A 15,490-nucleotide genomic window follows, 5' to 3' on the forward strand; every position below is an offset into this window, starting at 1 on the left:
ACCGCACACACTTAGGAGTTTTACCAGGGCAGGGAGCTTTAAATTCCATTGAGGGCTCCATAGGAACCATGGCAGTTGAGGAGGCCTGGGAGATAGCCCGAATCAGCATATTTCCTGAATGCCCTGACCCTGCCTCTCCCCAGTCAGTCCCACCCTCTTTCTTGGCTATGCTGGCTGGCTTTGGGATTCCCAGCAGTGTGGAGACTTGTGCTTTTGTACCCAACTCCTGATGGACTTTCTACCTCCCAGAACCTGTAGCCTAGGTTCTAGCTAGTGAATCTGGCCCTCTTTGTTTAGGTTGATGAGTAATATTGACAGTGTTGAGTATATGCACTGTCGTGGCACCATTAGCAAATGCAAAATTTCCTCCATTAATACTCAAAATTTCACCCACTCTAACTCATGCGCCTTCCTCTCTTGAGACTTTAGTCCCCAGCAAGATCTAACAGCATCAGTTACTACCTGTAGCTGCATTTTCTTGGCAGCAATTGGAGTTGCATTGGTCCCGTAGCATGGACACCTCCCTCTCCAGCATCTCAATTCTGCTTTGAAGCTCCTGCATGACCTGGACAGAGGTGAAGCACTTGCAAGCCTGCTTGGGGAGGTTTATCCTGTGGGTGAAGGTGACCTGGCTCTCGCTGTCTGAGGTCTGCTCCGTATATTCCGTCATCCTGTCGTCTTCTGAACTCACCTCCTGGTCAGATGATGCCTCAAGCGCTGATGAGCAGAAGCTGTCCAGGGGGACGTTAATGTTGTATACATGGTTGAAGACCATGGATTGCTCCTTGATAGGCGGGCTGTAGTTGGCAAAGTTGCCTTCCTTGTCCACTACCTGCCTCCTCATCCGCTCTGTTGTCACCTCTAGCCGGCACTCAAAGGGCTTGAGGACTGATCCCAGCAGGAGCAAGTTGAGACCGATAAGCATGTTCCTCAGGACTAAGTTTTCACTGTCAGCCCCCATTTTCTTGAGCAGAGAAAGCAACTTCTAAGCCAACCTTGGCCAACAGAGCTGTCTGAGAACCTGGAGACCCTGAATGAGAAGAACATGAATGACATTAGCCTTTAAACGGGACTGCTGTGCTCAGACCACAGGAGGAGTCTTTTGCAGTGCAGCATAAGGGGCTAGATTCTGCATAGATGTAACCCAGTGACATCCCACTGGCCTCAGCGTGATTGCAAAGGGTGCAAATCACTTGGGATCTCACCCATTGCTGGCAAGGGAATAGCTGTGTTTTGTAAGGAAAGGTTAAATGTGAGTCATCAGCTGTCAAGATGGTGCAGTCTGATAATGCGCTAGCCTTTTGTAGCTGGAGGCCTTACGTCACAACTGAAGGACCAAATTCTGGCTGCTTGGGGTGTAAACCAGAGCAGAATTTGTCCTGTCATGCATTTGGCTGGCTCAACAAGAATCCAGTCCTCACATTCGTCTGTCTCATCACCAAGGGCCTGATCTAATGCCCATTGAGGTCAATGGGGGTCTTTCAGTGAGCACTGGCTCTGGCCCCAACAGCTGGATCCTGCAAGGTGCTTAGCACTTCTGAGGTGGCGCTCAGGACCTTGAAGGGCTGGGCCAACGTCTGGTGCAGTTTGCCAATACTGGAAGTCTTTGCTCATGTGAAAGTCCATAGACTGGAATAGAAGGGCGATGGCCGTTCCTGGCTGAGGCATACTGGGAGGCCAGTTGGTAACCAGCTGCCAGAGTGATGCTGTCTGGTTTATACTTGGTCTCATTTAGCCAGGCGATCAGTACCTCACTTTTGTGAGCTGTCATACACCCCCAGGGTGGAATCTGGGCCCACTGAAGTCAGTGCCATTAAATTCAATGGGGACAGGATTTCACTCAAAATCTTTACACAGGGACATGAAAATTTTGCATCTTACTTGGTTGATTTTTTTTTTGTACTGAAATGGTTCATTTGGTAGAAGCACATCATCTACTCGCTAATATATTTGGGGCATAAATTCCCAGATGGGAACCTATTCCGCATGCACTAACAAATACAATACGGGAGGGGAAAAAAGGCTTAAAAGCATGGGTGGTGATTACACGTTCTCATATCAGTATGGTATCTCAAATGGCATTTCATGCCTCAGAAACTGAGCACTAGATTGCCAGGTTTAATTCAGTGGCTGTAGTAACACTGTTAAATTAGACTGTACAGTATTAAGTTTGTTTAGGTTTATGTTCTGGACAGACCAATATCTCCTGTTGAAGTCATTTCATCCCCTACCTGTGCCCTGGATTATGTGGTAAAGTGTCTTTATTTGGAACAAGACAACTTTTCGTTTTCTTATTGATTTGTGGTCTGCAGGTGGTAATCCCAACTCTAAGGGCCACACTTATCCCTGGTATAAAATCACTGACTTCAGTGGAGTTGCCCAGGGATGAATTTGCCTCTAGAACTCTTGCTGGAACTATTGTGTGTTGACCAATGGTTAACTCCATCTGTTCTGCTTTAAAGAATTGCTGCTTTACATAGCAGAGAGGATGAAACCAGCAGACTGGCAGGACTGCAACTGTGAGCCCAAGGACTCTAATTGCTCCTGGTGCATCAGAAAGGACAATTTGATTGCACATTGGTTACCAGCTGCCAATCTGTTTGCCTTGCATTTTGTTTTCATTGGATCATTAGTTTATGGTTTGTGTCGTATAATTAGAGTGCAGTTGTTTGGAGGAAGGAGAGTTTAGCAGTAACAGCAGGGGCTGAGAGACAGAATTGCTGCAGTTTATATTCAGTTCTGTCACTATCTCACTGTGTGTGTACATGGGGGGCAATTCACTTTGACCTCCTTGTGCCTCAGTTTACCCACCTGTAAAAGAGGGATGATAATAAAGGCTAGCTCGAAATAGTTTATCTTATTTTTGTGCCCCTCCCCCTCTTTTGTTCTGGGCAGCTGTAATCATAGTGTTTTTCATTACAGCTTGGTGGGAAACCTTCCCCCCGTCCCATGATAATTTGAGATATTGAAAAAATTTCCTGTCTCAAATTGGGACCAAAAGCAGAAATCTTGAATGGTTTTTATGAACCAAATCCAAACCAAAATTTCAGTTCACATCAATCACAACATTTCATTTCAGTAATTTCTAAATGCTTCATTTTGATTTGGACTATTTTTATTTATTTATTTATTTTTACTATAATTAGCTTACACTTCAAAATGAAAAGTCATTTTGAACTGGAAAACTGGAATTTTTCATTTAGAAAATGTTGCGACAAAAGATTTTGACAATTTAAAAACTTTTTTCCCAGAAATATTTTTTAGTTGAAAAACTTCAAAACAGATCCTGTCCCGTGACAAGTTTGGGTTTCAATCAATTGGCATTTGCCATTGAAAAAACGTTTTATTGAAAAATTCTTGACTGGCTCTAGTTATTCATCTAACCTCCCTGTGGGCTTGTAAGGCTTGAATTAATTAACACTGGTAAAATGCTCATGGTTCTTTATGAAAGGGTTCAACAGAAATGCAAAGTATTATTGAATTTTAGCCTCGTTTCCTGTAGTAATTACTACGAATATAGACTGAAGTCAATGGAAATATGGGTGATCAACTGGAACTCAGCACTTTTCAGGATTGTGGCCTAATAATTTTTAATATAAAAGATGACGTTTTCAAATATTGCAAAGTGACTTAGGTGTCTTGCTCTCATTGAATGTCAATGGCTAGATGCCGAAACCTAGATGCTGAAATCCTGCAGGCCCTTTTGAAAATATTACCCAACGTCTCTCCAGTCTGCTCCTTCCTGCTTCCCCGCCACCATTAGGGAATAACAAGCACTTGGCACGTAATTGAGATACAGTAATAAATACTCTGTAAAGCGTCATAAAATATACAGTATAAAACAAACGATTAAAAATGTCAGTGCAACATCACACACAAGAAAAAGGAAGGAAACAAAAGAAGATAGATTTCATGGCAAGTGTGGATATATATCCAAGGGCAGGAAATGGCCTGTTGAGTTAACCCTAATTAATTACTTATGTCAACCAGGGTCTGAATGAGCTCTACCCTGACATTGACTGATGAACTGGGGGGGAAGACCCCATCGGGCAAAAGACTTTGCATAGACCCACCTACTCTGCCTTGGTGACGGGCAGAGTGATCAACCTGATCAATTTTGGCTGTTTTGGGTTAAAATTCACTTTCGTCTTGAATGCAGGGTTAATGGGTTGTTGTTAGCTTACGGTACGACTAAAGGGCAGCAGAACTGTACTTACCATGCCCTAATTGAGGGGGGTTACCCTCGCTGTAGCCTACTTGCTAAGCAGGAGATAGTGATGCCAATCCAGGTACAAGTCAGAGGGGGTGGGGGAAAGGTGTTCCTACTTGGTGGTGTGGGCTCTGTTTAAAGCGGCATGGATACCATTTCCTCCTCCCCCTCCTGTGTTTAAAGGTAAAGCCGATCAGACTCAATTTAGAGGCCTTGTTCACTAGAGCTGAAATCACTGATGAGTAGCACTAGGGGGCTGAACCTTAGACCTTGTTGGGAACAGTGTAGCAGAGAAAGACAACATGGAGGATGCAGCAGGCACAGGAGCGCACAGTGACAGCGGTAAGCGGCGGCAGGGGTGAGCAGTAGCAGCAGCAGCGAAGACCCTGCTTGGCTCCCATTCAGGGGTGGGAGGTGAATGCACCCCTGAGTTCTGGGACCTTGCTGACTTTGGACAACCAGCTGCCAATGGGGTGCAGAGGAGGGAAAGGGGAGTGGCATGTTAAAGGGACACCTGTCCACTGGACTTTCAAACCACAAGGTGGGAAACCGAGCCAAAGGACTGCTGGCCAAGATATGGTGGGGTGGGTGTTTCCTTATGGTTTACGTACTTTTGAATCATTGTTGAGGTGGTTTCCCAAATTAATGCTGAATTCCCGCTCCCTTGGAATAAAAGTTTTCTTATGTTTGCGAGTGAGGAAGTATTGCCTCTGAGAAGCACCCCCAGGTGGTGTTTAGTTTGCCAGATTTCTAGGTGAGAGCTCAAGCCAGTTCTGTTTTGTGATGTTAAAAGGAACCCCTAGGTATTGAACCTGGCCGTGCTGCTGCCGACACCACCTGGCAGACGGGTTACATTTAAATTAACCATAACTTTGTGCTTAATCTTTGAAGGTGGGTTGGACATTTATATGGATCTCAAGAATATCCAGAGGTGTTACAGTAAATGCTGACAAAAAGAGTATTGGGAAAGAGATTAAACCTCATTTTGTCAGTGTTTAAACCAATCTCTATCAGGGATTAGGAGGAGATCTTCATGGGGGGGCAGATGACTCCCACATCTGCCTACTGCAGAGTTTCTAGCACCTTCTTCTGGAGCATCTGCTGCTGGCCACTTTTGGAGACAGGATCCTGGCAACTCCTATGCTCTTTATGCAGCATCTTCCATCTGGGGGTCTCAAAGTGCTTGGCAGTGATCAGTGATCCATTCTCCTGTGCAGTAGATAGCATCTCCATTTTAAATGGGGAAACAGGCATAGAGAAGTAAATGGCAAACATTGCCAGCATGTGAGACTAAAGCTGGGCTCCTCAGCTCACGTCTTCCAAGGTACTTAGGTGTCTAACTCCCATGGACAGCTAAACACCTTTGAGGATCTGAGCCTTACATTTAGGTGTCAGCTATGGATGTAGGAGCTGAACTTTAGGCACCAGGGTTGAAAATGTTGGCCTCAGTGTCTTGCCTCAAGGCCAGACAGCTAGTCTGTGGCAGAGCTAGGAATAGAACCAAGTTCCCCCGACTCTCGAGCCCCTGCTTTCTCCATCATACGCAGCATTCACATCAAGGACTTTGCTCACCTTTTTTAAACTACAGATCTGAAGCTTGGGGGTGTGTTGGATCCAGGTTCTTGGTTTGCCCTGTTAAAGATGAGGGCCACTAGCTGAATTGGAATCTGCATCTTGGAGTCGATATCCTAACACCCCCCAAAGTTCTAGGGCTGTTGGGTTTGGTGTGTTGGTTTGTGCCCATCTCTAGTGTTAACAAAATCCTTTGTAGTGTTTTGAGGCCCAAATGCATCTGAACCTCCTCGGGGCTCTCTCTTATCGCTGACTCCAACAAGTGGTTGAACTGCTTTGTTTAGCTGAATGCCATGAGTTCTGGTGATCACTTGGCTCTGAAGCTCCAAGTGAACTTAGGGGGTGCCATCCCAGGCAGACCAGGACAAACAAAGGATCTCAGGTGAGCCTAAATGCAGCTCTTTGCATTTCTGTGCCTCTGTTCCTTTCAAGCAATCTTGTGACTGCTGAACCTCGTCCTGAGAGCCCTGCTACAGTCCTTGAACCTTTGTCTGTTGGTGCTGTGAACTATTATTGGATTACATTGGATAGTGTTTGTAGCATGGGCCACTTTCAAGGTGGAAACTGTTTTGTTTCCATGTGGAAAATAGTAGGCCTGATCTTCTTCGTGTGTCTATTCGTTTTACACCCATGTAACTACAACTGGACCTGATTCTCCATTGGCTTGGACTCGTTTGCACCACAGGGAGCATTTTCCACTTGCATTGCACTCAGGTTGCGCTGGTGTAAGTGATGAGGCAAGGTGCAGAGCAATGGGGAGGCAGGCCCATTGATGTGCGTTTGTGTTGCTGCTGACTTACAGAGCTGTGAGAGCGCAAACAGGCCTTTGTGTTCTAACAATCAAAACTCAGTAGGGCGATATAGCGTAAGGGCATGTTGAAAAAGAGACGGCTGAGCTGCTGCACCAGCCCTCTTGAATTAAACCAGAATTTGGCCAAGGAGGCAGAGTTCCCACCCAAATCCAGATGAGGCTTAATCTACAATTTGGGATGGGGATTGAAGACTAAATCCAGGTGAAGGTTCAGGTCCAACCCCAGGGGTACATATCACTGAACCCTAAATTGTGCTCCCCCCTCCTGCCTGCTGGTTCCAACCTGGCTACTGGGCCAGAAACCAGCAGATGGGTGGTGGCTGAGGGGCAAACATGCATCTGGGAGGATGGAGGAGGCCTGTTAGTGGTGAGGCTGGTCTGGTAGCAGGGCGAGTGCATGTGGATGGATGAGGGAGAGAGAGTGACAGCCGGCTTATGGCACTCTGTCAGGGGTTGCAAGAGGTTAGGGAGGCTGGGAGTGAGCTTGGATCTGGTTTTGCAAGGGAATGAAGAGCTGCGAGGAAAGGTTGGGTTTTTTTCTGGGGGGCTGGGATCTGAAGATAGGAATGCTGGTCCTCACTGTAATTCCCTCATCTGACCTGCTCGAAGCCTTGCAATGCCGAGGAACTGAAAATGAGCAGACTCATGCAAACAGTGCTCCCCACACTTTGCCTAGCCAATCGATCAGAGAGTTGCCCAGCTGTGCATGGTGTTGCCAACACCAGTCATTCAGAAATCATGAACCAGGCCTCAAAACTCGAGATAATTTTTTTTAAAAAAAGGGTTGGGTTCATTTCATTTGTCTTCTGTTTCTGGGTGCGTGCAGGTCACATTTCCAAGCTTCTCTTCACAACCACAACAGCTAGAAACTCAATTGCTTATTAATGAAATCCAAGAGTCTCACATAATCCCCTAACTTTAAAAAAAAGCACCAATATTGGGAGGTTCAGGAGAAAATAATGAGAATTGGCAACACTGTACACTGTGCATACCAGCAAGGGATGGAGCCAGTAGCAGCCTTGTGACCCAATTGACAGGCCACTGTTCTAGGAATTGTATCGGAGTGTTGTGCCCATGGAGACGCTGTGGGAAAGGAAGCAGAGTACAAATTCATCTGGAACTTATTTGCCAATCCGGACTGGGGACTGTTATCGAAGTCTGAGCTCTACCAGTAACTGCCAGTGCGGTAATCATGTGAAATTGCCCTATATTATTTATAACTATTTTTGTGCCTTGCACCTTGTCTTTGTTTCCCTTGGGAATGGCAGCACATATCCGCCTCTCCCCTCTGACCCCCTCCACCCCCCCGTAAATACCTGTTTACTGCTTTGTCTCTCTCACATTGCCGTGACGTGCCTGAAAACACAACTGTTCAGCCGCCTCTTCAGCATTTACAGGGTTGTTATCGTATATTATCCAAATATGTCTGTTGTGCTTTCCCTTCCCTTGCTTGGTGCATGCTGCCTGTGGCTACCAAGCATGCACATGGGCACACGTTAGTATAGTTCTTCTCTTTCTTAATGTTCCCTGGAAAAGCAAGAAAAATCTATTTAATTCAGACCTGATGTCAGTAGATCCAGCCTCCATGGATGTCTCAGGCCAAATTCCCTAGTGCAAGTGACACATCAGGTGTACATTGGCCAGAAAATGGGAGTCAGTGGTGTAAACGGCAAAGAGGCAGTGTGAACTAGTGGGTAGGACACTGATCTAGGTGTCAAAGAGCCTGTTTCCTTTTTCCCAGTGCTGCCACTCACCTGCTGGCAAGTACTTCCTCTCTTTTTAGCTCAGTTTCCCTTCCCATCCTTTGCCTATTTACAGTGCAAGCTCCTCAGGCGTTTGTTAGATTGTAAACCCCCACTATGTGTTTGTTCATTGCCTAGCACAATGGGGCCCTGATCTCAGCTGGGGGCCTCTAGGCGTTATGGTAGTACAAGTCATAGGATCAAAGTAGTGTATCTTGCACCCATTTAGTATTCAGTGGGTGTGGGAAATGACCACAACTCACGCAGCAATGGCAGAATTCTACCCTCACTTACGCTCCATGTGACATTGTGGAAATCTACAGAGAGGAAATGAAGGTCAAATTTTACTACAAGGAGGTGGGTGGGAGAGGTAGCAGTTGTGACTGGGCACAACTCTTATTGACTTTACATTGTGCTTGCTAATACCTGGGTGAATTTGGTTTCCCCTGGATCTGAACTTCATTATTTGGACCTAGCTCTATCATGTGGGTCCCAACTGGAAGTTCTTATCTTAACACCCTCAGACTTCACTGAAGTTTAGATCTAGGTCCAAACGTCTTGGCTCAGCTTCATATCTAGTGATGAGCAGCATGCATTTCTACCCCTGTTCATGTGGAACCAGGATATCTCAGCCTACAGTAGCACTTTCCCTGCATTTTACAGTGCCTTCTCCTCACTGGTGGTCTTTGCTGTGACCTTGATTCCTCTTGTTGGTAGCTGGTCCCTTACTACTGGCCACCGCTGTCACAAAGAGCTCAGGTGCTGCTGAACCTGAGATGTGTGCTACCAACTCTGTGACTGAAGAGCCTCCACCTTGACCTGACCCTGGGAGGTGCCCATCTCAGAGCGTTGCAGTTCTCTAACCTCCTTTCCTGGCGTCCTTGGAGACACCTCAAAAGAAAATCCGCGCTCTTGCTCTCAGCCTCCCCAGGATTGAAACTCTCAAGCTTTCCTCTTTCGCTTGATCTCAACTTTGTTTGCCAGCGTTACTTGGAGGTGGGAAGGCACTTTCTACAATTAGTGTGTTCGCTAGGTAGTCTCCTATATCTTTGGGGTCTCTAGTGACTCCACAGTGGCCTCACTGACCCTGGGAGAGAAGCTTCTCCTTGGCAATGGCTGGCAGCGGTGGGAGGAGCCCAGGGACTAATTAGTGCCCGTTGCCTTTGATGGACTTGTGTTTGTTAGAAGCTAACTACTTGCTCTTTGGACCTCTCTGCCTTTTGTGTGGGAGTGGAAGATGTAGGGTGGTAATTGTGACTCTGAGCCAGTTGTACAAAGCCAGGCTGGAACGTCGAATAAAACCTCATTGAAGGATTATAGACATGGCTTAGATGTGTGAATATAAAATTGCCCCTGCTCTTCTTGCTGGAGCAGAATTCAGTCTGGTTCAATAGGAACACAAGAGTTGGTCAGAAGAGCAAACAGAAATCCACCAGCTGAGGAAATGAGAGAGGGAGAGAGAGGCAGATGAAAGACTGAGATATGAAAGAGCGAGACTAACAGAACAAGAATATAGTGGCTAGATGGATAGACACAGTGGAGAGATAACTGATGCAGGACAGAGATTACTAACTAATGACCATAAGCAGGTCAGATAGTTAATGCCTGTATCAACCAGAGAAAGCGATAGAGTAATTTGACAGACTGATACAGTCGAAATCTGTGCAACCTCATTGATCCAATCCTCCTCATCAATATAATTATCACAGTAGATGTCAGCAGGCAGGGGACAGTGGCCTGTAGTAATTTATAAGCAGCAGATAATAGGATCTCTCATAATTCCAGTGGAATACAGTGTTAATGAGGTAGACTGGGGGCGCGGCAGAGTCAGCGGGATTGCCAGAGCCAGCACGGTTTATATCACTCTTGCTGAGTTCTTGCTGCCTAATGAGATGTGCTTGGCACTGAGCTGTGATCTTGGCCCATCCCCTCCCGCTTCCTGAAAGCGGCGTCCTCCTCCTTTCCCCCACACTGTCGGTATTTCAAAGGGGAACAGAAAGGCACTCGTACCTCACCAACTTCGTTACGCCAGCAGACAGACAAGAACTTTCACACACTCTCGACCCTAGAGATGAGCCATGTTTCTGTTGTGACCCACCTTCACCACTGGCTGTTCTAGACGCTTGGGACCAGATCCTGGGCTGCAGCGTGTCTGCTTTGCACCATGTCGCCGACTGAGTTTGGCCTTAACATTGGTGTAACCAGCCACAAGAGGATCGCTCAGCATAACAGCCATCCTCCATACCCCCTCTGTTGTTGGCGTATCGGGTGTGACCAAAGCGAAGGTGGGAGTGGCCAGGCTATGTGTGCATGGTGCTGATCCCTGACTTGGGCCTTTGTTAGCAGCTGATGTAAGTTATAGCAGCTGTCTGATTGCTCCAGTATCCCAGGAACCCAGCTGGCCCCGAGATCAGAGAATGTACTCCTTTGCGCTGCATGAGCCGGGACTGCAGCCAAGGAGAAGGCTCATGGTGGTTTTTAGCTTTCCAAGTAAAAATGCTGAAGGAAGCGCCACCTTCTGCTATGTATTTATTTATTTATTTCTATAAATGGAATCATTTTAAAAATGGGTTTCTCCATTTGCTCGCCTGCCTTCTCAGGCTGAGCAGGCCGATAATTGCAGCGGCTGGGGGTGGAATGCGATTGTGTTGGCCCCATTGTGTCAGCAGAGAGATTTCCATAAGAAGCCAGGTCTCTCCTCTCCGCCCTCAGCAAGGAATGGTTTTCACGGGGCCTGTCATATGTCAGAAAAAGCCCAGAGGGCAGGAATTTGCCTGCAGGGAAAGGTTCAGCAGTTTGAATGTATTTTGGTTGGAAATGATAGGTAAGGGGATGTGCTCAATGGTTTTAGGGATCCTCTGCTTCCTGATCTAGCCCCAACTCCTGAAAATGTCTTGCCAGTCCTGTCAGGAATTCTGTTTAATTCTGGGCAGCTAATGTGTTTGAAGTACTATTACGTGAAGAATCCGAAACGTTAACAGCTGAGTTTGTGGAGAGTAAGGCTTGGTCTGCACTACTAACCTGGCCGACCCTGAAGCCAGGGCTATGTCGATGAAACGGCTTCTCCTATCGACACAGCTACTGCCTCTCGGAGAGGTGGAGCACCTACGCTGATGGGAGACACTCTCCCGTTGGCATAGGAAGCGTCTTCACTAAGCACGGCAGCTGCACTGGCGCAGCGCTGTAAGTGTAGACAGGTCCTGAGTGATCATACGCTGAGGGTACGACCCTGTTTCCACCACACTAGCCTTAGGCTGGTGTTACATATACTGCCCTCCTTGAACCAGGAGCCCAAAGCCCTGAGCTCAGAGCCTTGGAACCCAAGTCCCTCAAACGCAAAGGTTGGACCTGGCTTCCCATCCCGATCCAATGCTTTCTCATGTGGGCCATTCTCTGCGGAGACCCAAAATGGGGGCAGCTACAAAGTGTTCACTTTGGGGGTTTAGTCACAAAACTCTGTGACCTCCCACCAAAAAAAAAAAAAAATCACAAATTTTTGATTTAAAAAAAATTCAGTTGAAAATGTAGAAAATGAAAAAAACCAGGTTTCTGGGGAGCACAAAGCACTCACAACGCTTTGGAATTCGCCAACCCCCCACACCCTCCTTTCTCCACCAGTGCTAGGGGGCTCTGTGCGTACCAAGGGTTTCCCCCGTTTCAGCTGTGACGCAGCAGCAGCAGCAGTGCCAACCCTTCGTACAGGCATGCAAAGCCTCTGTGGGTCTGTCTACACTGCATTTTAAAACCCACGGCTGGCCTGTGCCTGCTGACTTAGGCTCATAGGACTCGGGCTAAGGGGCTGTTTAATGGCAGTGTAGGTATTTGGGTTGAGGCTGCAGCCCGAGCTCTGGGACCCTCCCCCCTCGCAGTGTCCTGGAGCGCAGGCTCCAGCCCCACAAGCCCGAGTCAGCTGGCACATGCCAACCGTGCGCATTTAAATGCAGCACAGACATATCCTATAAGCCACAATTTGCCTCAGAGCAGTTTGCCTTCGCTTCAAGCAGCTGTAGAGGGTGCACTGTGCAATTTGTAGCTTTGTCTGTCTCTGTGTAGAGGTTTGTACTGGTGCAACGACACTAGTGGCTGGCTGCTGACAGCTATAATTGGGGCAAATCTCCAGTATAAATAAGGCCTAATTAACTCTTATGAGTAAAACTGAGTGAATAACTGATGTTTTTGGTTTGCTGGGAAGCTCTGTCTCCTGTGCTGCTACACTCAAACTGTGTAGCTGGCAGAAGGAGGTACCTTACACCCCTGTAACTTCCTTGTGTTGCTGCGCAAACTGGGCAACAATTGAGCACTGTCTTTGGGCTCCCCCCCACCCCCCACCCCAGAAGAGCAGTTCCCTGCTGTCTGCCTTTAACAACAGCCATGTTGACTATGAAAAAGTTAAGTGGCTGCAAGGAAAGATTCCACAGTAGCACAAAAAAATATTAGACCAGAAACCAGTTCACAGAAGTAGCCATTCTTCCTTAAAGCTGGATGGATCAGAAAACTCCAAGCTCTGGACTTCATATCCACACACAAGACTCTTCTCCCTCCCTCCTCTCTCTTTGTCCCAATTCCCCAATCCTTTGGAGGAGGAAAAACAATATTTATCTACAACTCTCTGAACCAAAGCAAATCAAAGGAGAAAGGACCAAAGGCGGGAGAAGAAAAAGGAAATCACTTTATGAGACCTTTCTGTGAAGGAGTGAAAAGAGAGATGAGTTTAAATGAAAAGAGCTATCTCAAGGAATCCCACTCCAGAGCAGCTGCTGAGAGGGGAAGTGACAAGTCAGGTCGTCAATGACTGTGTTACCGCAGCTGGGGCACTGGAAGTTAAAGTTCACATCCAAAGAAACAAGAATCAGCAAGACAAGGTAAGAGAGCCAGTAATGTCTTTTGTTGGACCAACTTCTGTTGGTGAGAGAGGCAAGCTTCTGAGCTTACACGGAGCTCTTCTTCAGGTCTGGGAAAGGTACGCAGAGTGTCCCAGAGAATGAGCAGGGAAGTCCAACCGTGCTTAGCATGGAGCCAGTGGTTAACTCATTGCTGGCAATGGCAACACTGGAAAATGGGGACTTGCTAATATCCGACAAGGTGAATGAATCCAGGAGGTGGACTGATGATCCCAGCAAGCAGTTTGGCTATTGCACAGAGCACCCATTCTCTAGAAATTCCTGTGTAATGGGCTGGTACCGGCTAGGGTACCACTGCCCTGGGTTGGGTGGAATTACAACCACTCAGCTTCATAGATTTTAAGGCCAGAAGGGACCATTCGAAACATCTAGTCTGATCCCCTTCATAACACCGGCCATAGACCCTCACCTAATAAACTCTGCCCCAAACCCATAACTTCGGGTTGAGCTACGGTGAATCTTATGGAAAGATATCCCTTATTGAATCAAAGACTTCAAGAGACAGGGAATCCCCCTTGTCCTCCCACTGTCAAAAATCTGTGCCTGAATTTGTTTAGCTGCCAGCCATTGGCTCAGCTGTGTCCTAGGCTGTGGTACTGCTACAACTAAAGGAGAGGTTTCAGGGTAGCAGCCGTGTTAGTCTGTATTCGCAAAAAAGAAAAGGAGTACTTGTGGCACCTTAGAGAGACTAACAAATTTATTTGAGCATAAGCTTTCATGAGCTACAGCTCACTTCATCGGATGCATAAAGTGGAAAGTACAGTGAGGAGATTTTATATACGCACAGACCATGAAAAAATATACATTGTTTGGAGAGCGATCACTTAAGATGAGCTATTACCAGCAGGAGAGTGGGGTGGGGGGAGAGAAAACCTTTTGAAGTGATAATCAAGGTGGGCCATTTCCAGCACATTTCCAGAAGTTAACAAGAACATCTGAGGAACAGTGGAGGGGTGGGGCTGGGGGTGGAAGGAATAAACAAGGGGAAATAGTTTCACTTAGTATAATGATTCAACCACTCCCAGTCTCTATTCAAGCCTAAGTTAATTGTATCCAATTTGCAAATTAATTCCAATTCAGCAGTCTCTCGTTGGAGCCTGTTTTCGAAGTTTTTTTATTGAAGGATAGTCACACTTTGAGGTCAGAAATCGAGTGACCAGAGAGATTGAAGTGTTCTCCGACTGGTTTATGAATGTTATGAATGTTATAATTCTTGACATCTGATTTGTGTCCATTTATTCTTTTACGTAGAGACTGTCCAGTTTGCCCAATGCACATGGCAGAGGGGCATTGCTGGCACATGATGGCATATATCACATTGGTAGATGTGCAGGTGAATGAGCCTCTGATAGTGTGGCTGATGTGATTAAGCCCTATGATGGTGTCCCCTGAATAGATATGTGGGCGCAGTTGGCAACGGGCTTTGTTGCAAGGATAGGTTCCTGGGTTAGTGGTTCTGTTGCTCCAACCCCTCAGACAGAAACAAACACCTACAAGATCTCTATCAAGCATTCTTACAACTATAATACCCACCTGCTGAAGTGAGGAAACAGATTGACAGAGCCAGAAGAGTACCCAGAAGTCACCTACTACAGGACAGGCCCAACAAAGAAAATAACAGAACACCACTAGCCGTCACCTTCAGCCCCCAACTAAAACCTCTCCAAAGCATCATCAAGGATCTACAACCTATCCTGAAGGACGACCCATCACTCTCACAAATCTTGGGAGATAGGCCAGTCCTTGCTTACAGATAGCCCCCCAACCTGAAGCAAATACTCACCAGCAACCACACAACAGAACCACTAACCCAGGAACCTATCCTTGCAACAAAGCCCATTGCCAACTGTGTCCACATATCTATTCAGGGGACACCATCATAGGGCCTAATCACATCAGCCACACTATCAGAGGCTCGTGCACCTGCACATCTACCAATGTGATATATGCCATCATGTGCCAGCAATGCCCCTCTGCCATGTACGTTGGCCAAACCGGACAGTCTCTACGTAAAAGAATAAATGGACACAAATCAGATGTCAAAAATTATAACATACATAAACCAGTCGGAGAACACTTCAATCTCTCTGGTCACTCGATTTCTGACCTCAAAGTGTGACTATCCTTCAACAAAAAAACTTTGAAAACAGACTCCAACAAGAGACTGCTGAATTGGAATTAATTTGCAAATTGGATACAATTAACTTAGGCTTGAATAGAGACTGGGAGTGGTTGAGTCATTATACTAAGTGAA

The 15,490-nt window shown here is 46.6% G+C and overlaps 1 protein-coding gene across 2 annotated transcripts in view; it reads right to left on the reverse strand.

Moving 5' to 3' along the window:
- The window catches only part of TNR (tenascin R), a 281,523-nt gene that overhangs the window by 69,400 nt on the left and 196,633 nt on the right, over window positions 1-15,490 (reverse strand). Inside the window, exons 3-4 of one of the 2 annotated variants that reach the window (XM_043553066.1) lie at window positions 7,910-8,120; window positions 463-1,030 (exon numbers count right to left, since the gene is read on the reverse strand). In XM_043553066.1, coding sequence (XP_043409001.1) covers window positions 463-961 — 499 coding nt within the window. In that variant the 5' untranslated portion in view covers window positions 962-1,030; window positions 7,910-8,120. The remainder of the gene's footprint in view (window positions 1-462; window positions 1,031-7,909; window positions 8,121-15,490) is intronic. The other variant, XM_037907415.2, reaches the window with a different exon arrangement.

The sequence above is a fragment of the Chelonia mydas genome, chromosome 8 (genome assembly GCF_015237465.2).
Source record: "Chelonia mydas isolate rCheMyd1 chromosome 8, rCheMyd1.pri.v2, whole genome shotgun sequence".
Taxonomy (NCBI): Eukaryota; Metazoa; Chordata; order Testudines; family Cheloniidae; genus Chelonia; species Chelonia mydas.